This window comes from Phoxinus phoxinus (assembly GCF_949152265.1).
Source record: "Phoxinus phoxinus genome assembly, chromosome: 18".
NCBI classification, from domain to species: domain Eukaryota; kingdom Metazoa; phylum Chordata; class Actinopteri; order Cypriniformes; family Leuciscidae; genus Phoxinus; species Phoxinus phoxinus.
The window spans coordinates 3,582,178-3,602,523 of NC_136893.1; the positions used below are offsets into that span (position 1 = coordinate 3,582,178).

The following is a 20,346-nucleotide window of genomic DNA, read 5'->3' on the forward strand; positions in this document are numbered from 1 at the left end:
ACATGATCACACTGCTGCATATGAACCAAGCTTTTGTTAGTTTTTTGAAGGTGGACAGTTTAGTTAAAGTCTTTATATTTGTAGGAAGCCAGTTCCACAGATTGGCTCCTTTCACAGAAAAAAAACTTTTTGAGCAAAAGATGTTTTACAAAATGGAACTTTACAATCTCCACATGTAGCAGCTCTTGTTGATCTGGAGGGTTCCAGCCTGTTCACAAATTTACAAAGTGGCTCAGGTGCAAGTCCAGTCAAACATTTAAAAAAAAACTACTTTATGTGTCTAAGATTAATACAAATTAACAAAGTTTAAGATTTTATGTTTACTTAAAATGTAACAGTGATGGAATCAAATGGGCTTTTTATCTAAAATGTTTAGGGCACGGTTATAAAGCCTCTCAATAGGCTTTAGGGTATGGCTAGTCTGGGACCAAACAGTGGTGCAGTGCGACAGGTGGGACAGGATCAGTGTTCAGAAAGACATGAGCATTCAAATGTTAGACCGCTCCTAATCATTCTGAAACAGTTCATACTGGCCTTCATTTTACTTGAGATGCTTTTAATATGACTTTTAAAATTTAGCTGAGAATTTAAAATCACTCCTAAATATTTTTTCACAGGAGTTTGTCATCTGAAGTCTTCACATGAGCTGAAATCATCTCTTTACATGAGTTATGATCATCTGAAGTCTTCACATGAACTGAAATCATCTCTTTACAGGAGTTATGATCATCTGAAGTCTTCACAGGAGTTGAAATCATCTCTTTACAGGAGTTATGATCATCTGAAGTCTTCGCAGGAGATGAAATCATCACTTTACAGGAGTTATGATCATCTGAAGTCTTCACAGGAGAGGAAATCATCTCTTTACAGGAGTTATGATCATCTGAAGTCTTCACAGGAGATGAAATCATCACTTTACAGGAGTTATGATCATCTGAAGTCTTCACATGAGTTGAAATCATCTCTTTACAGGAGTTATGATCATCTGAAGTCTTCACATGAACTGAAATCATCTCTTTACAGGAGTTATGATCATCTGAAGTCTTCACAGGAGTTGAAATCATCTCTTTACAGGAGTTATGATCATCTGAAGTCTTCACATGAACTGAAATCATCTCTTTACAGGAGTTATGATCATCTGAAGTCTTCACAGGAGTTGAAATCATCTCTTTACAGGAGTTATGATCATCTGAAGTCTTCGCAGGAGTCTTTGATCATCTGTTATTATCAGATGATCATCATGAGTTATTATCATCTGAAGTCTTCACAGGAGTTATGATCATCTGAAGTCTTCGCAGGAGTTGAAATCATCTCTTTACAGGAGTTATGATCATCTGAAGTCTTCACAGGAGTCTTTGATCATCTGTTATTATCAGATGATCATCATGAGTTATTATCATCTGAAGTCTTCACAGGAGTTATGATCATCTGAAGTCTTCACAGGAGCTGAAATCATCTCTTTACAGGAGTTATGATCATCTGAAGTCTTCACAGGAGATGAAATCATCACTTTACAGGAGTTATGATCATCTGAAGTCTTCACATGATGAAATCATCACTTTACAGGAGTTATGGTCATCTGAAGTCTTCACAGGAGTTGAAATCATCTCTTTACAGGAGTTATGATCATCTGAAGTCTTCACAGGAGTTATGATCATCTGAAGTCTTCACAGGAGTTGAAATCATCTCTTTACAGGAGTTATGATCATCTGAAGTCTTCACAGGAGTTGAAATCATCTCTTTCCAGGAGTTATGATCATCTGAAGTCTTCACAGGAGATGAAATCATCTCTTTCCAGGAGTTATGATCATCTGAAGTCTTCACAGGAGTTGAAATCATCTCTTTACAGGAGTTTTGATCATCTGAAGTCTTTACAGGAGTTATTGTCACGAGAAGTAGACAAGAGACGTAGATTCAAATGCAGAGTTTATTCGGATGCCAAACAGGAACGGTACAAACGAGAGGCCACAAACTGGAACACGTAACGATTACAACGAATCGGCACCAGACAGCAAACACAAGGAGATTAAATAGACTAACAAACAAAAGAGGTAACAAGGCAGGCAGGTGGGGGAAATAAACCAATAACGAGATAACAAGATGGGCGGGGTTGACAATTAGACGAGAGCACATGGCACAAGAAACAACAAGACACTCATGTGCTCACACAGGACCAGACTGAACATAAACACATGACAAACCGGGCGTGTCACAGCCCTGTCACAAACCCATAGGAAAATCCAGGCCGAGGTGACAGAACTGTGACACTACCCCCCCTCAAAGGGACGCCACCTGGCGTTCCCAAGGAGGCACACCAAAAACCAGACAAAACACACAACGAGCAAGACCACAAAAAACAAAACAATTCAGGACACCAATACACAAAGGGGATGGAGGTAGAGGAACCAGGGAGGGACGGGAGGGCCTAGATTCCAGACTACGGGCCAGGATAACACAGATCTTGCAGGGCACCAGGGTGAGAGAGACAGTTCATCGGCGACCAGGGCAGAAACGTCAGTCCAACTGGCGGCCACGGCGGAAGAACCCCTACAGGCGGCCACGGCGGAAGAACCCCTACAGGCGGCCACGGCGGAGAAGACTCCACGGGTGGCCAGAGTGGATCAGAGCCCTCGGACGGTCGTGGTGGTGAAGACCCCTCGGGCGGCCACGCCGGTGAAGACCCTTCGGGCGGCCACGGCGGAGAATACCCTTCGGGCGGCCACGGCGGAGATGACCAGGGCGAAGACGACCACTCGGGCGGCCACGGCTGAGACCTTCCCTCAGGTGGCCAGGGCGGATCCGACTGTGCAGGCGGCCGGGATGGGGCAGGTCCTTCGGACGGCCATGGCAGAGACGACCAGGGCGAAGACGACCACTTGGGCGACCACGGCAACAGCAACAGACACCGGCTCAGGAACAGCAACAGACAAAGGGGCGAGCAGCTCGGGCGGGGCCGGCAGGGCAAGACACCTGGGCGAAGCGGCAGGGATGGCAGTTACCTCCGGGCTGGTCTCTGGGTTACGAACCACCGGACGATCCGTTGAAGAGGCCTTTCTCCTTCTCCTCTTCCGTCTCCGGACCTCTGGAACAGCAGACACTGGCTCCGGCTCTGGAACAGCAGACACTGGCTCCGGCTCTGGAACAGCAGACATTGGCTCCGGCTCTGGAACAGCAGACACTGGCTCCGGCTCTGGAACAGCAGACACTGGCTCCGGTGTTCTGTCGATGTAGCATACTTTGTCAGAATAGCATACCGGAAGTTGAGTTTTATAGCGGGGTCTGTCAATTTAGCCTACTTTGTCAAAACTGCATACCAGTGTTTGTGAAGGGTATGCTTCTTTGATGGCCCCTGGTTTAATAAAAATACAGTTTATAAAGGGGTATATTAATAAAAATACAGTTTATAAAGGGGTATGTTGTTTTGATGGCCCCTGGTTTAATACAAATGCAGTTTATAAAGGGGTATGCTGTTTTGATGGCCCCTGGTTTAATACAAATGCAGTTTATAAAGGGGTATGCTGTTTTGATGGCCCCTGGTTTAATACAAATGCAGTTTATAAAGGGGTATATTAATAAAAATACAGTTTATAAAGGGGTATGTTGTTGGTAATGTGTATATAATATGCGATATAATACACCAACACTTACCGCTTGTAATCTGGTATGCTGAAATGATGGTTTAAATTTAACGCATGCGCAATTCCACTAATTCCACTGCTGCGCATGCGCATTAACCGAAGGTATCCCATTCTGATGGGTATGGTGTTCCGTCAGAACACCGGCTCTGGAACAGCAGACACTGGCTCCGGCTCTGGAACAGCAGACACTGGCTCCGGCTCTGGAACAGCAGACACTGGCTCCGGCTCTGGAACAGCAGACACTGGCTCCGGCTCTGGAACAGCAGACACTGGCTCCGGCTCTGGAACAGCAGACACTGGCTCCGGCTCTGGAACGGACACTGTGGGTCCGAAAGGCATCTCCAGGATTCTGGCCAGACGCTCGAAGTAATCTGACAATGTCCCAGAGGCCACAAGAATGGGCCTCAGGAGTTCATGCTCAGCAGGACTGACGTGGAGTTCAGGCTTGGGTGGACTGACGTGCATCATCTCTGTCTGGGCAGACGTGACGTGAGCCGTCTCTGGCTGGGCAGACGTGACGTGAACCGTTTCTGTCTGGGCAGACGTGACGTGAACCGTCTCTGGCTGGGCAGACGTGACGTGAACCGTTTCTGGCTGGGCAGAAGTGACGTGAACAGTCTCTGAATGAACCGGCGCCGACCTTCTCCTTCTCCGTCCCTTCGGACGTTTGCATGCAGACTCCGAAACCATCGAAGTCCCTACACTGAACGGAACCAGTGGCGAAGACTTTATACTGGACGAGATCAGTGGTGAGGGATTTGTGCTGGATGGTCCCTGTGGTGATGTCCTTCTACTGGGCGAACCCGACGGTAGATGAACCTCTGGGTCGAGGAGAGACCGATGTGAAGAGTGATGCTGGAACTCTCCTCTATCACCTCCTCTCCTACAGCCTCCTCGGGTCCCAGAAAATCTGGCCAATCGGGTTCCCTCAAACCGCTGAAAATCAGCAGGGGTCTTAACACTATTAACAGTCACAGTACGGATCTCACCGCCTCCCGACCGAGGGCCGACTGCCCTGATCTCCTCATTCCTCTGAGCACACGCAGAAAAATACTTAAATAAGGAGATCCCATTCTCCCTCTCCGCGGGACAAAGTTCGCTCCGCTGAATCCACATGATGGCCGATTTGTTCTGTCACGAGAAGTAGACAAGAGACGTAGATTCAAATGCAGAGTTTATTCGGATGCCAAACAGGAACGGTACAAACGAGAGGCCACAAACTGGAACACGTAACAATTACAACGAATCGGCACCAGACAGCAAACACAAGGAGATTAAATAGACTAACAAACAAAAGAGGTAACAAGGCAGGCAGGTGGGGAAATAAACCAATAACGAGATAACAAGATGGGCGGGGTTGACAATTAGACGAGAGCACATGGCACAAGAAACAACAAGACACTCATGTGCTCACACAGGACCAGACTGAACATAAACACATGACAAACCGGGCGTGTCACAGCCCTGTCACAAACCCATAGGAAAATCCAGGCCGAGGTGACAGAACTGTGACAGTTATGATCATCTGAAGTCTTCATAAGAGGCTGGATCCAAACTGGAGCTGGTGTGTGGTATCCCGAGGTAGAAACAGTAAACACATGGAAAATAATCAGTGTAGATGTTGTGAATGTAGTGTTCATAACATTTGACATCTGATAAAACTGCAGTATAAGGTTATGAGGGTATTATGTGAATGCTTGGCTATAGAGATGCGTCTTTAATCTAGATTTAAACTGGGAGAGTGAGTCTGAGTCCTGAACATTATCAGGAAGGCTATTCCAGAGTTTAGGAGCCAAATGTGAAAACGCTCTCCCTCCTTTAGTGGACTTTGATAAGGTACTACCAGAAGCCCAGAGTTTTGTGATCTTAAAGAGTGTGATGGATTGTAAGGTAATAGAAGATCAGTTAAATACGCAGGAGATAAACCGTTTTGGGCCTTATAGGTCTTTATAATTGATACGGAATTTAATAGGTAACCAGTGTAGAGCTAAAACTGGTGTTATATGATCATATTTTCTTGACCTATAAGAACTCTGCATTTTGGACTAGTTGTAGCTTGTTTATTGAGGATGAAGGACAACAGTAACCCAGATAGCAAGCAATCATTGAAACAATGTTGAGTGAATGTTGATGTGTCAACGCTTGCATTGAATTAACAGTTGTTGGTTCAAAATCAATTGTGCACTCATAAATAATGTTGAAACGATGAAATTTCAACAAAAAACAACATAAATGGTAATGCCATTGTGACTGATTCTACATTACTGTTGAATCAACATTGAAATTAACAAAAATAATAATTCATTATTTATCATTTGATGTTGTTCTGTCAATGTTACAATGTTAAAATACTGAAAATACAACTGAAATGTAAATGTCTACAAAAAACATTGTGGCCACCTGGTGTACCAAGTTCATTTTGAAACAACATTGATATTTCAGCTACACTTCAATAGTGCGTCAAATAATTCCTGACCATTTCACATTTTGGTAATTGAGTCAATTTATTTTATTTATCAGTTTAACACAATCAATGAAAAGAAAAAAAAGTAGGACAAAAAAGGACAAGAGCATTTAATTTTTTTTTTTTTTAAATAAGCTATTGTTAAATTCTGTTTATTTCATCTATTTTTCTAAAATCTATTAATGCTTCAATATCAATCGAAAGCACTATGGCAGAGGTGTCCAAAGGTGTCCAGGGGTTCACAAATCACGTGATTTCCATGATTAAGTACCACACACACACACACACACACACACACACACGCACACGCACACGCACACGCACACACGCACGCACGCAACACGCACGCACGCAGGCGTTCATTCTTTTTTGTCTATTTATTAAATGATTAATTTGAATTTTAAATGCACATCTAGTTATCTATAACATGAGGATGCACTAAGCTGTTGGTGAGTGAAACAGTGCACACAAATGTAAATAGAAATGTGACCCTCTTTTAATTAAATGTATGTTGCAGGCTAATCAGCCACACTGTTCATTTTCTTTGCAAGATTATTCAGTCCACAATCACAAGATGGCAGTGTTTGACCATTCCTATACTCTCAAAAACAGTCACATTTAGAAGTTTTTACTTCTGATTATGATATGTAATATACATATCAAACTGTGACACAACAAATTTAAAGCACATAAATTGAGTATAAAAGGCTTAAAAAAAAATTTCTTAACATTTTTTTAATATACAATGTATACAAAACAATACATAAAATCAAAACAGTTTCTAGTGCAGTGATCAGTGAATTGAAAATTACATTATTATTATTTAAGAATTTTTGGTTCAGAATAATTACTTTATTATTTCTGGTTTTGTTTTCATTGTTTGTTGAATATCTCTGGTTGCGTAAATGCTACAATAACCCATGGGTTAAAAAACAGTCATATTCATTATAATAATATTTCCTGAAGGCAACAGTGTTAATTTACCAATGTGTTAAAAGTTTTAAGAGGAAAGCAAACAGAAAAGATTTGAGACTAAACTATAGGCCTATTCTCTTGATAAAATAATTTGTATTGTTAAAATTAAAATTTAAGATTTTATTATTTTTAACCATTTTATTAATCATTTATAATTGTCTCAGTATATTCTAAATCACTTCTCATCCCCATATTGAGGCCTTTGGCTACCAACTGTATTATTTCCAGAATCAGCAACTAGAAAAATCTTTTCTCAAGTTAAATTAATATTATTGGAAGCATCTCGATGGTGTGATGGGTGGTGTGATGTATGTGGGTTGGTTAGGAGGAGAAGGAGGAGGTGTCAAACATAGAAAGTATACATAGATTGATCATTAATGGCCGCTCAGCAGAAGCCGTCTGCCATATTGGGACTAAGTTTCAACCTTGACATCTAGCTATGAATCTATATCTGTAGACTGCAATAGACTTCAGAAGATGAATTTCGTAGTATTTAGTTTATCATTGATATTAGAAAATTCTGCATGTGCTAAAAGTATTGGTTAAAGTAAGCTCTTATGATAACCAGAGAACATTGGCCAAATTGCTCCAAAGTGAGAATGTTTAAGGTGATCCAATGTCATTGGTCATTTAAATCTCAGTGGTTGTAGCATGTTATAAAACTCAGTGTTTTAACTGTGAGTGAAGCTGACGACTGCGTCTGTAATGTTGACCGTTCAAAGATGGCAGACGCGTTCACGCTTCTAGAACAGTCGAATGAGGCATCTACTATTATCTATGTCTACGGTTTAAAGTTCCAGAGATTTACACTGTTTGACAACTCTGGTTTGAGCAGGTCGCGTGCATGGGTGATAGATAAGGTTCTATCAAAGTCAAGTCATTGGACATTATCAAGTTTGTTCCCAAAATGATAGGCCTACTCTTTGTTTTAGTAACGTGTTGGGTTGGTAAGTCATGTGCCGTTTGACGTTACTCTCACAGGTTAATATACCCAGGTGCTGCTGTGTATATTTACGGTGCAAATACTTTTTAGGCATTGTTGCTGCTGCTGCAGTCGATGACGATAAAGATGAGATCGAGTCGCTCGGGGTTTCTGAAGGAGAAAACCTCACCATCCCAATTCACATCAAGAAATCGGACAAAGACCCTCAGGTTTTGGTAACCCGTTCTCTTCTCAAAGGCTCCTCGCAGGAACCGATAGCACATTTAATCTGCCACGACGGAGACTGTGTGCGCGAGGGCTGGGTATCCGGAGTTTCTCTGATATATGATGGAGGGAACGTCACGCTGATCCTGATGAACGTCAGTTACAATCAAACGGGGCTTTACACGGTCTGCAAACTGAGTGATACACCGCTGGAAAACAAGAGTTACAACGTTACAGTGTATCGTAAGTAGGCTATTACTAACCATGTCGTATTGTCTTTGATTTTCTGAAGTATAACCCAGAGTCTGATGTAATGCCTTACAGTAGTTGCATCATCATAATGTCACAGGACAGCAAGAGAACAACAGCATAGATTTAGCTAATTGTGAGAAATAATTGTTTATTTTGAGGCATTTTAACGTATGCGGCCGACTGACAACTTTAGGAAAGCATGAATTGCCATTTAATTCTATACATAGCCTATTTTATAAGAACAGTTCCTGTTTTTGTCTCATGTAAGCTGAAACATCATTTTACACTGTATGTTATTAAAATGAATGTAGATATTTGTACATATTTAGCCGTAGAAGTAGAATTTAGGGCTTTGCACTATGAATGAATGAACTCAAGTAACTTATGGGTGGGATGATCGAAGTGACGTGAGTCGTAACATTGCGTCATGTCTCATGATGTAGCGGATGTGAGAGAGAGCACGGACTGAACCGAAGCTAATGCTGTTTAGGAATGCAGTACTTGTGCGGAACTTATGCAGCGACATCGTAATTGTGAAAAAAAATCTAATCGTAGTTGTGTAGCTACGTTTTTTTATTTATTATTGTTTAGATGACACAGGACCACAATCCTAAACTTTAAAAGGCAAATATATATTTTTGCATATAAAGGCACAAATCATAGGCTAGGCTACTATAAAAAATAAATAGCCTACTTTTATCACAAAATGTGTATATTATTTATTTAATATTTTGTTTAATGTTTTTCATACTCCCTATAGACGCCTATTCTTTTGGATCATGTATAATTTATTTATTTTAATCATTTCTTTATCATCAATTACTTTTTTTTATATATTTTTTTTAACGTTTTATCATTATTTATTTCAGTTACATTTTTTCATTTATGTTAATTTTTTTCCTCAACTCTTTTAAAAACTTTTTTTTCCCCCACCAATCTCTGATTTAGGAAATATTTGTACTTCCGTCTTATACCTGGATTCACTGAAAATGTTTTTGTTGCTGTTCTAAAACGTTAATTGGTTTCTTCCATGGAACACAAAATTATATTTTCTGTAAGAATATCCTGGACACTTCATGAAAATGAATGATAATTACTTTTTTTAAGTATAAAGTAGTGCATATGTGGCATAAGCCGTTCAATGGTTTTATGTGAGAAATGAGAAATGCGGTGATGTTTGGTCATGTGACATGCATGAAAAAGCTCTGATTTTTTACTCCAATTCCAGTGCTTTTATTGTATATCTTATCACTGGTGTTGATCAGAGATGACTATATGTTCCTGTGTGCATACATGTTAATCAAAATCGTGAACATCCATGGATATTTAATACACTTATTTAAGATCCACTAACAGTTTTTGTTCTTGTTGTCCCTTACAGCGGCTCCTCTCAGTATCATCAGTCCTTCTGTCATGTACAGTAAGTCCTTCATTGCTGGCATAACCTCCGCTGTACTGGTGCTCATCATAGTGGTGCTGATCATCACTGGTGCCATCGGCGTCGTTTATTGGAAACGCAGCAAGGCAAGTATCATCGCAGAGCGATTTATCTTAATCTGTCAAACCATGATGACATTAAAGATAACAAACAACTTATTTTCTCCTTAAAGTTCACCCAAAATTATGAGAATTATCCCATGATTTACTCACCCTCAAGCCATTCCTAGGTGTATATGACTCTCTTTCAGACAAATACAAACAGAGTTATATTAAAAAATATCCTGGCTCTTCCATGCTTAATAATGGGAGTTAATAGAGCCTGAGTTTTTGATGCTCCAAAAAGTGCATCCATCCGTCATAACAGTAATCCATACTAATAATAGCCTTCTGGAGTAAAAAATATCCAAATTTAAAACTTTAAATTTAAAAACGATAATCACTGGCTTCTTGCAACGGCCGTTCGAGTGCCGAGATCCGGTGGAAGGGTGTCATGCATTAGAAGTCTAATACGACAAGTTTTAAAGAGAAATGCCATCCAATATGTAAATGAGTTTCTTTCTTATCTGAACAGTTTTGGAGAAGTTTAGCATTACATCACTTGTTCACTAATGAATCTTCTGTCCAAACAGCTGATAAAAACATCTCAATAATCCACACGACTTCTAGTCCATCCTTTAACAGCATGTGAAGTGAAAAGCTGCAAGTTTGTAAGAAATAAATCCATCATTAAGGCCTGGTTTCACAGACAGGGTTTAGATTAAGCCAGGATTAGGCCTTAGTTCAATTAGGACATTTAAGTACTTTTTATAAATGTGCCTTAGAATAAAACATTACTGATGTGCTTCTTGAGACAAAACAATGGCCCTGACATATTTTAAGATATATCAATGCAAGTTTCTTTCAGTTAAAACATCTCAAACATGCATTTTAGTCTGAGACTAGCTTAAGCCTGGTCTGTGAAACCGGGCATTTTAAATTTAAAGCTTTGCTTCTGGACAAATTTCCAGTCCATGATCAAAATCCACGACATATTTGTTTAGAACTATTTTTGCCTGTAAATGGTGTTTGATCTGTGAATATTTCCCTCCTGATTCAGACAAGCTGAATATTATAGATAAAGGACTCATATTTTAGCAAATTATGGATTTATTTCTTACAAACTTGCAGCTTTTCATTTCAGTAGATAATAATGATGGACTGTGATTGTGTGGATTATTGAGATGTTTTTATCAGCTGTTTGGACTCTTTCTGACGGCACTTGTTCACTGAGAGGATTCACTGCTGAGCAAGTGATGTAATGATAAATATCTCCAAATCTGTTTTCATGAAGAAACACACTCCTCTACATCGGTGGATGAGAACACTTTCAGCAAATTTTTATTTTGGGGTGAACTCTTGCTTTAAGATTTTTATTGTGCAATAGCATGGTTTGGATATTATAACCCTAACAGTTATAGATTATGCTTTTGCATCTACACCATTATTTTCACTTGTTTTGCGTGGCATCCTGTAACTGTGTTTTTCTTTTGACTTTCAGGAAACTTCTTACAAAGTGTCACAAAATGACGACACCGCAGCCAGCAGTCTTTGTGGATCCCTGAATGTTATTAATATTTAATGAATGTAGGGGAATTATTTCACACTGGCAACCTCATCTAGCTCAGGACTAAGCTGGAAAAACCGAAGCGGACATTTTAACTTATCCATTGATGGTTTGACTGCCTGAAGAGTGTAACCACTGGACTCTGGTGCTGTGTTTTGAGTGTGTGGATCAACCAGTGGGATGTGTGGAAAATCCTGAATGATTCTGCTTCCTCTGAGCAACTCCACAAGACCATAGAGTCCCATTTGCCATTTTATAAGCTTTTTAGTATTATTATTAAGGGTCCAAACACTTAAGATTGTCCCCTAGAGGAAGCTAAAGCATTAAACAACCCATTAAGTCATAATTAATATTTCATTAATGTGAATGGGCTAAAAAAGTACCTCTTTTATTTATACAGTAGGACCATTGTGCACTGAACATCTCCTGTGTAAAGAAAAATGTGATCCCCAAAATGATTTAGTATAATATATAGAATAATATTTTTTATAAAAGCACAATTTTGTGATAGAAATGAAATGACCTATTTTTATGCTTAAGAATGTATTTATACAGAGAGTGCAGCACATACTCGTCAACAGCTTATAAGCAACGGCTGTGCAGGAGTCAATCACTTTATCCTAGCTTTTGTGATCTCTGAGAAGTAAGCAAAAATTATTATTCTTTTTTTTACATGTGATGTGTATATATATATATATATATTTTATTTATTATTATATTAAAATATTTATTTAGAAAGTGTTTTTTTTTAGGACCAACATGTATTATCTTAAGCTGTTTCATCAAACCCTAAATTAGACTATTGGTTTTGGATTTGACCACGATAATGGCAGCTTGCAACTATTGGGTGAATTCAGGGTTTATTGTTGCCTTGTTTGTATTTATTTTATTGATTATTATTTAAAATATATAGTCAAGTGTTACTGAAGACTATAATATTGTTCGATTTCTAAAGGATCTAAAGATTCTCAGTATGTGTTACGTTAAGAGATCAAACATACATCTATATTGTGTATTTGGTTTAATTGTACAATGTATAATTTTAATATTACTGTCATCATTTTGTTTTTATATTACTAATTGTTGTTAAATCTTATAATTGTGTGGCATTAAGGAAAGTTTGTCTTCACATGAGATACTGTAAGATAATGTCTCCATTTCAAGGTTTTAGTGTCATGTGGACGATGTTGTGACGCAGTAATTTTCCATTGCTTTTCTCTTGTTTTAATAACACTTGTTGGATTTGTGGTCAAACGAAGTCTGAGCATTAAAATATAAGCAAATAAGATTGTTCAATAAACTCTGCTCTTTTATTATCAACACTTCACACAGTCACTCTCCTGCTCTTCTCTGGCTTTCTCAGTCAAACTCTCAGGCTTATAAAGACTGTTAATAGAGTTTTGGGGGTAAAAGACAAGACTTTTGTTTACTGGTTTTGGACACCAGACAAAATGGATATCATTTGACAAGATCCAGTGTCTGATTTGGCATTTCTGACGTGGGGATTCCTTCCGATTTAACGCTGCTCTGAACAAAGACATTTACCACAGTGCATTCCTTAACATCTCAATTGCCTACACACATACTTGGAGAATGTCTCATCATCTGCATAACAATCATACGACGAAATATATTCACAACCCTGCATGACAGATTAAAACTGGTTATGCATTATTGTTTGGAAAATGGAAACAGAAGCAAAAAAGTCCAAAGATTAAATAAAACACTTTATAAACATGATTATTTATCACCTTTAATTGTAACCTTATACATTCTGTCCTTTCTGTTACTTAAGTGAGTTGGCTAAATTGATTCTTACAATGTAACAGAAAGTATACATATAATGAGAAAACAAAACATTTGAATTCATTCAAAAATGATCAGATTCATATTAGTGTCCCTAATTGTAATAATATAATTTAAAAAAATGCAGCAATATGTACACTATAGAAAGTGGATATGTGCACAAGTTAACACTTAAACACGTTAACCATTGAGTTAATGAGCTCTTTATACCTGATTATAGCTTAAAGGGTTAGTTCACCCAAAAATGAAAATAATGTCATTAATGACTCACCCTCATGTCGTTCTAAGCCCGTAAGACCTCCGTTCATCTTCGGAACACAGTTTAAGATATTTTAGATTTAGTCCGAGAGCTTTCTGTCCCTCCATTGAAGCTGTATATACAGTATACTGGTCATGTCCATAAAGGTAATAAAAACATCATCAAAGTAGTCCATGTGACATCAGTGGGTTAGTTAGAAGTTTTTGAAGCATCGAAAATACTTTTTGGTCCAAAAATAACACAAAATAAGACTTTATTCAGCATTGTATTCTCTCCCGGGTCTGTTGTCAATCTGCGTTCAGGACTCCGCAGTGACGCTGCTGACGGAAGACGCTGATGACGTGTTATCTGGTGCGCCCGAGCTTCGTTTACAGTCTGAGGGAGACGCACGCTATATTCAAGCTATTCTACATTGTTTGCGTGGATATCATTTTTTTAATGGTGCGTAAATGTGCATGTCGCGGATGAGACACTTTTACAGCGTGCGTTTCCCTCAGTCTATAAATGAAGCTCGGGCGCACCAGATAACACGTCATCAGCGTCTTACGCCATCAGCGTAACTGTGAAGGATTGACAACAGACCCGGGAGAGAATACAATGCTGAATAAAGTCTTATTTTGTGTTATTTTTGGACCAAAAAGTATTTTCGATGCTTCAAAAACTTCTAACTAACCCACTGATGTCACATGGACTTTGATGATGTTTATATTACCTTTATGGACATGGCCAGTATACTGTATATACAGTTTCAATGGAGGGACAGAAATCTCTCGGACTAAATCTAAAATATCTTAAACTGTGTTCCGAAGATGAACGGAGGTCTTACGGGCTTAGAACGACATGAGGGTGAGTCATTAATGACATTATTTTCATTTTTGGGTGAACTAACCCTTTAATGTATCAAGTTAACTCATTTTACAGTCAAATTACAAATGTTTATTTTTCAAGTGAATTCAATGTAAATTTTGAACAAAACATTTAAAAGTGTATTAGAAAAAGAGCCTCTTTGTTTATAATAGAAATCGTTATGTTATTATGTATATATTACAGAGTAATATATGTATATATTTTTAATCTAGTTCATATACAGTAGTTACAACAGAACCAAAGCATCTTTTTAAGAGTGAAAAAAGAAAAGGGTAAACACTAAATCTCTCAAAAGTATCATCATCATCACACAGAAGCAGCAGCTCTTCTCTGAGCTGAGCAGATCCTCACATGATCAACCAGAAATACAACAGTGGCGATTCCCACCAGACCAGACAGAACCAGTCGAATCAGAGCCTCAGTGCCGCCACAATGATCCAGACAATCTGAAACAGAAGAGACATATTCATAAACATCTACATAAACGTCTGTGTCGGGTGGAGACACAGAAGCTGCACAGAGGTCACAGTGGCAGGAAGAGAGTTTTGTGGTAAATTAGTTTAATACCTTCATGTCGTGTGCAGATCTCTCTCATGTGAAGACGGACGCTCTTGTTGCTCACTGGATTTGCAGTCGTGCAGCTGTAGATCTCTGAATCATTATAATGAAGCTCTAATGGTAAACTGAGGATGATGTTGAGATCAGGATTGCTGGTCTGGTTCATCATTTCACTCCCTTTATACCATGAGATGGACACGTCTCGATCATTCCTCACAGAGCAGAGCACAGAGCATGTTTCCACTGATGCTCCTGAAAGACATGAAAGACAGATTCTCCAGAGCGCTTAAATTCCTACTACTGTCATGATTTACAAAAAGAGTCCAACAAACTATCATATCAAAAGTACCCAAAGGGATGTCATTTTCTATGTATTTTTGCAAAAGTTCTGGAAGCAAACTATGGAAAAAAATTTCCGGCATGGAATAAAAATGTAAAAAGGTAATTGTGCCTTTTTATATCACAGTAATGACATTTTTTTTCTTGCAATTTCAAGTTTACATCTCGAAATGCAGTTTTTTCCCCCTGGATTTTTAGACACCTTACCATAAAAAGTCACAATATTTTTTTTTATATAGGCACTATTTTTTTCGTGGCGGAAATAAGTTTTCAGAGTAAATTGTATAATTAATCATAAAGACTCACCTGTAGATGTGTGCTCAGTAACTGCTGAGCTGCTGCTGATGGCAGGTACAGAGACCGGTGCTTTAGGACGAGAGGAAACATGTACAGTACTTCACCTTTAAAAGGACAATATTGCTGTGACATAATCACCATTGAACCATATCAATTATTATTTTAAAAGCTGCAATCCGTAACTTTTTTTAGTTCAAAAAGTATCGAAAATCAATTACTGAGCAAAGTAAATAACCAATCAGTGTTCAAAACTATTTCCTTACCTTAGCCCAAATCACAACATAAGTTATGAATATAACATAGTGTTTCGAGCGACAAGGATAGTGACAGTCATCCTTCGGTCTCACAGGTCCATAGTTATAATCATAACTTAAGATCTGTTTTTTGGCCTCACTCTGACCGTTACTACGGTCTGAATAGGATTCAGGACTCATACCAAAAGGGTCGTGAGCAGTGTTGGGTAAGTTACTCTGAAAAAATAATTAATTACTAGTTACTAATTACCTCTTCAACAGTGTAATTTGATTACTGTACTAATTACTCACTGTAAAAAGTATTTAATTACTTTTAATTACTAATTACTTTCTAAATCCCATATCAACCTCAACCATCTGAATAATACAAGGATAGACATGAAACTGTTTTAATTCTTCCAAATAAATTCTATAAAATTGCATGAATTATCCTTAAACTGACCAAACAATTTAAAGGAAGAAGGTTAAATAATAAACATGTTTATTATTACTTATACTTTTATACAATATACTTTTTAACATCAGACAATAAATTGATGTTAAACCCACTATTGTTTTATATAGAATTGTTCTAGTTAATACCAGTCTGATCTCATGACATTTCATACTTATTTTACAAGGTGGCTAATTCGTACGAGTGAGGTCGTACGATTTAGCCACCTCATAAAATGCATACGAATTGCCGTGAGATCGGATTGATCTATACACAGTATTTAGCTCAATTACATTAGAAGTAACTGTAATTAAATTACAGAAAAATTAAGAGTAATCCCTTACTTAAATTTTTAGAGAAAAAAGTAATTAAAGTACAGTAACTAATTACTTAGTAATTAGTTACATCCAACACTGGTCGTGAGGAACAGAAGAATTTGGATTATCTGAATCTCGGTGCAGTTCTGGGTGTTGCGACATCAATTCTATAAAATCATCAGCTTACTGGTGGAAAGGAGAGAGTAATGAAGCCAATCAGTATATATTAGGAGGCCATGATGATGGACAGAGGCCAATGGGCAAATTTGGCCAGGATGCCGGGGTTAAACCCCGACTCTTTTTCCGAAGGAAATCCTGGGATTTTTAATGACCACAGAGAGTCTGGACCTTGGTTTAACGTCTCATCCGAAGGACAAGGGTAATTAAATGCAAACTAGAACAAATGACCCGCGCTAATATGCACCTGTGCACTTAAGTGATGCATTGAATGGTGGATTATCGTTTTAATTCAGCTTTCCTACCTGTACCTGGTCTCTGAGGCAAGAAAGGTAAGAGGATCTGGACATTCATCTCGCTTTTATAGTGCGGGAAGATCCGTCTCCGGGGTTATGGGCATGACTTTGTTTGCATAATGTTATGAGAGAAGGCGGAACAAAGGTTTCATTCTATTTAGTGACGGTCAGAGTGAAGTCGAAACAGATCAGGTAAGCTTGTAATAATGTTTTCTAATTTGATTGGTCAGTTCAGTTTTCGTGGGAAATGGCAGTTTGCAGCCATTTGTCTTTGCATCAGTACATCACGTCCGTATATATATAAAGGAGTCCCGGCACATTTGTAGCCTTTTTACAGCAGCTGGGTTTGAATTAAACATGCCATTTTGATGGCGGCATCATCGTTGACAACTGGGGCATCACCAGTATAGCCTAGTCAAAAGTAAAAGACTTCGGATAGTGGAGAGCCTACAGGTAAAAAGGGAAAGCGACCGGGTCTGTGCGAAAACAAGAATAAATCTGGCAGGGCTTTTGAAAGGTGGCGTGAACTCTGTGATTTAAAAGGGTTGAAATCGGATGCAGAGATGGCTTTTCTTCTGCTGGACAGGTAAGACATTTCAATGGGTCATTGGGTAATTATTAGGTAGTCTAACAGTGGCACACTTTGCTTAATCAATACATGGACTTTCCGTTATTGACTCTCGCTTTACTCTGGTCATTGGGGTAAATTTCAGTTATTTTGTGCTAGCTATGAGAGGGAGAGAGCAATTCGCCTCTACTCCAAGAAAAGCATATCGGTAAAGTGAACTTTTTTCAGTAAAACCTCTTATTTTGGATATACTTCCAATACGTATAGCTGTAATTCTGATGTACAGTGAAGATCCACACTGGTGCGATGACACACAACCCACACACCTCAAAACATTAAAGATAACTCCGCAAATAACTGCAATTTCAGGTTTCAAACAGAGATGGCGACAAAGATAGATCCTATATTATTAAAGTTATTTTTCAACAGTGGCTGCAGCTGCAACTTACTATAAACATCAACTTTGTATTTCCATCCTGAGATGTGTGTATTTATGACGATTAATGCTTTATACAGTCCAGATTCATTAGTCCTGATGTCTGAGATGGTTAAAATGCCAGTTTCTCGGGCTAGCTGTACTCTGCCAGTGAGTCTCTTGTCATAATGTGTGTATATTTTCCCTTGATGCATCTGTGCGACACGAGTACTTTGAGTTTGACTGCCGCTTTCAAACGTCCACAGGATCTGAACGTCTCCGTTTAGATCATGAAGTCCCGGATGCAGATTGAGGAAACCTCCCTCCTTCACTTTTACGGTTTCAATGTCATCCACCTCTCCACCCACTGAAACAATATGAAAACATGTTGAATAAACAGGTAAACAAATTATTAATATGATATTGACCATTTTGGTCCCTGTTGATTTTCAATGGTTACATGTTCTGGGCAGCCAATAGTTCGCCACATTACACACACTGTGGTCGACACAAACCAAACAAACTTGATTTAATGTAGTCTGTGTCATTTCTATTTTTGCATACACTGTAAATAAAGCAATAACAAATAACCAATCTGACCTTTTGAATCTGCATAAAGCATGTTAAGACCAACAATGCACGGTCGTCAGAACAATTTCAGATTGAGAAATATTGTGGATTTGTTGCAATCTCCAAAAATACATTGCAGCATGCATAAATTATGTCATTGCTATAATAGGATTATTGCAACTGACTTTGTTTATGTTGTATATTTTGTCATCACTATTAGATTACTGTGATGTGGTGATGATAGGAACTTGTTTTATTTGTTTACATGTGCAGATGCTTTTATCTTTTATATGCTGATTGTCACTGTAATCTTGTTAATTGTTGTGGTTTATGTGCAACCAAAGATGCACAGATTCAAGCTGAATATCCTTCAGAGAGAAAAAAAAAAGATTTTCGATTTAGTTTAGATCTTGTGCACAAGTTGGGTTGAAGTGGCATATTGGCTTAAAATCAGCGGGGTGCCTGAACAACAAACAACTGATTCATCTATGCTATGTTTTTTAATAAACGATAAGATCTTTGATGACTTTTTCATGCATGGTTGTAGCATTGCAACACTAGCAGCTGTGGTCTGACATGATCTGAGGAGGGATAAAGGAAGTCGTTCTTATTGTGGTTTCAGACAGTGTTGCTCAATGACTTGACCAGAAGTTGTTTCTGTATGAAAAATGAAACCAACAAATAGAAATAAAAAATATGGCACATTTTAGTTTAAACAATGCTGCAGTTTTGCAAGAAATTACAAAAATCTTAATAAAAAAAAGAGAGTCTTGTGTGAACATCAAAGACACGGTAGGCCCAAAGGTTGACAGGATATGGTTATATCACTCTCTGTTTATGTGACTAGTGTATAATGTTAAGTAAATGTTTCATTTATCTTTTTCTTTCCTGATCTATGAACATCAGGAGAATTATTTCAATGACAAATTTGACTAAAACATTTACTAAACAGTCAGAACAGTTGTTTACTGTGCATATTGATTAGATGCATTATAAATTGTGTATATTTACTGAAGATGAAGCAGTAATTTATGCTACTTATTGACGTGTTCACCTGCATTTTCACACAAAAGTTCATGGTTATGCAAGTCAAGCATGTTTGCTTCTTCATGATTTTTAAATCAGTAAAACCAGTTTCCAGACAAATTCCACGAAAATTAAAGACATTTCAACCTACTTAACATTAGGATACAATTAAAAATGTGTGTGTCTTACCCTCCGCACAGATGAAATATAAGAGGAAAGCCCACATACTGATGAATGTTTCTGATGTGTCGTTCTTCTTGTTCTCTCGATACTGCGCCTGCAGCTCAACTGAGCAGGATGGACACCAGCAATGAAATCACTTACAGTGGTCCTACCAAAAGATGGCAGTGCGCGAGGGCTGAAAACTGACTCTCAAAAAACCCCCCACCTTTATTGATTTCACCTGAGGGTAAAATTCATAAACTAGGCGGTTTAGGAAACTCACCGAACAGACAGACAGACACATGAATCTTTTTTTGTTTTTGTTTTTTTGTTTTTTGTTGTTGTTGTTGCTTGCAGCAATTAATTTCCCTGGCAATGTGTTAGTCATTTTTGTACTCCTTTTGTCTTTTAACAATTATGTCTGAGGGAAAAGACAGACTGTTTAGGAAAATATTTGTTTAAATTAATAGAGAAAACTTTAGG

General features: G+C 38.3%; 2 protein-coding genes across 2 annotated transcripts in view; one reads left to right on the forward strand and one right to left on the reverse strand.

Annotated features, from left to right (window-relative positions):
* The window catches only part of LOC306986409 (uncharacterized protein), a 242,215-nt gene extending 222,203 nt beyond the window's left edge, over positions 1-20,012 (reverse strand). Inside the window, exons 1-4 of the mRNA XM_079589616.1 lie at positions 19,891-20,012; positions 18,140-18,472; positions 15,655-15,714; positions 15,019-15,261 (exon numbers count right to left, since the gene is read on the reverse strand). Of these exons, the coding sequence (XP_079445742.1) occupies positions 15,019-15,261; positions 15,655-15,714; positions 18,140-18,472; positions 19,891-19,927 (673 nt within the window). The 5' untranslated portion in view covers positions 19,928-20,012. The remainder of the gene's footprint in view (positions 1-15,018; positions 15,262-15,654; positions 15,715-18,139; positions 18,473-19,890) is intronic.
* Positions 7,764-11,951, forward strand: LOC306985905 (uncharacterized protein). The gene is made up of 4 exons (XM_079588655.1): positions 7,764-8,024; positions 8,111-8,467; positions 9,858-10,000; positions 11,454-11,951. The coding sequence occupies exons 1-4, from the start codon at positions 7,985-7,987 to the stop codon at positions 11,532-11,534; spliced, it is 621 nt and encodes a 206-aa protein (XP_079444781.1). The 5' UTR covers positions 7,764-7,984; the 3' UTR covers positions 11,535-11,951.
* Positions 20,013-20,346: the final 334 nt, after the last annotated feature.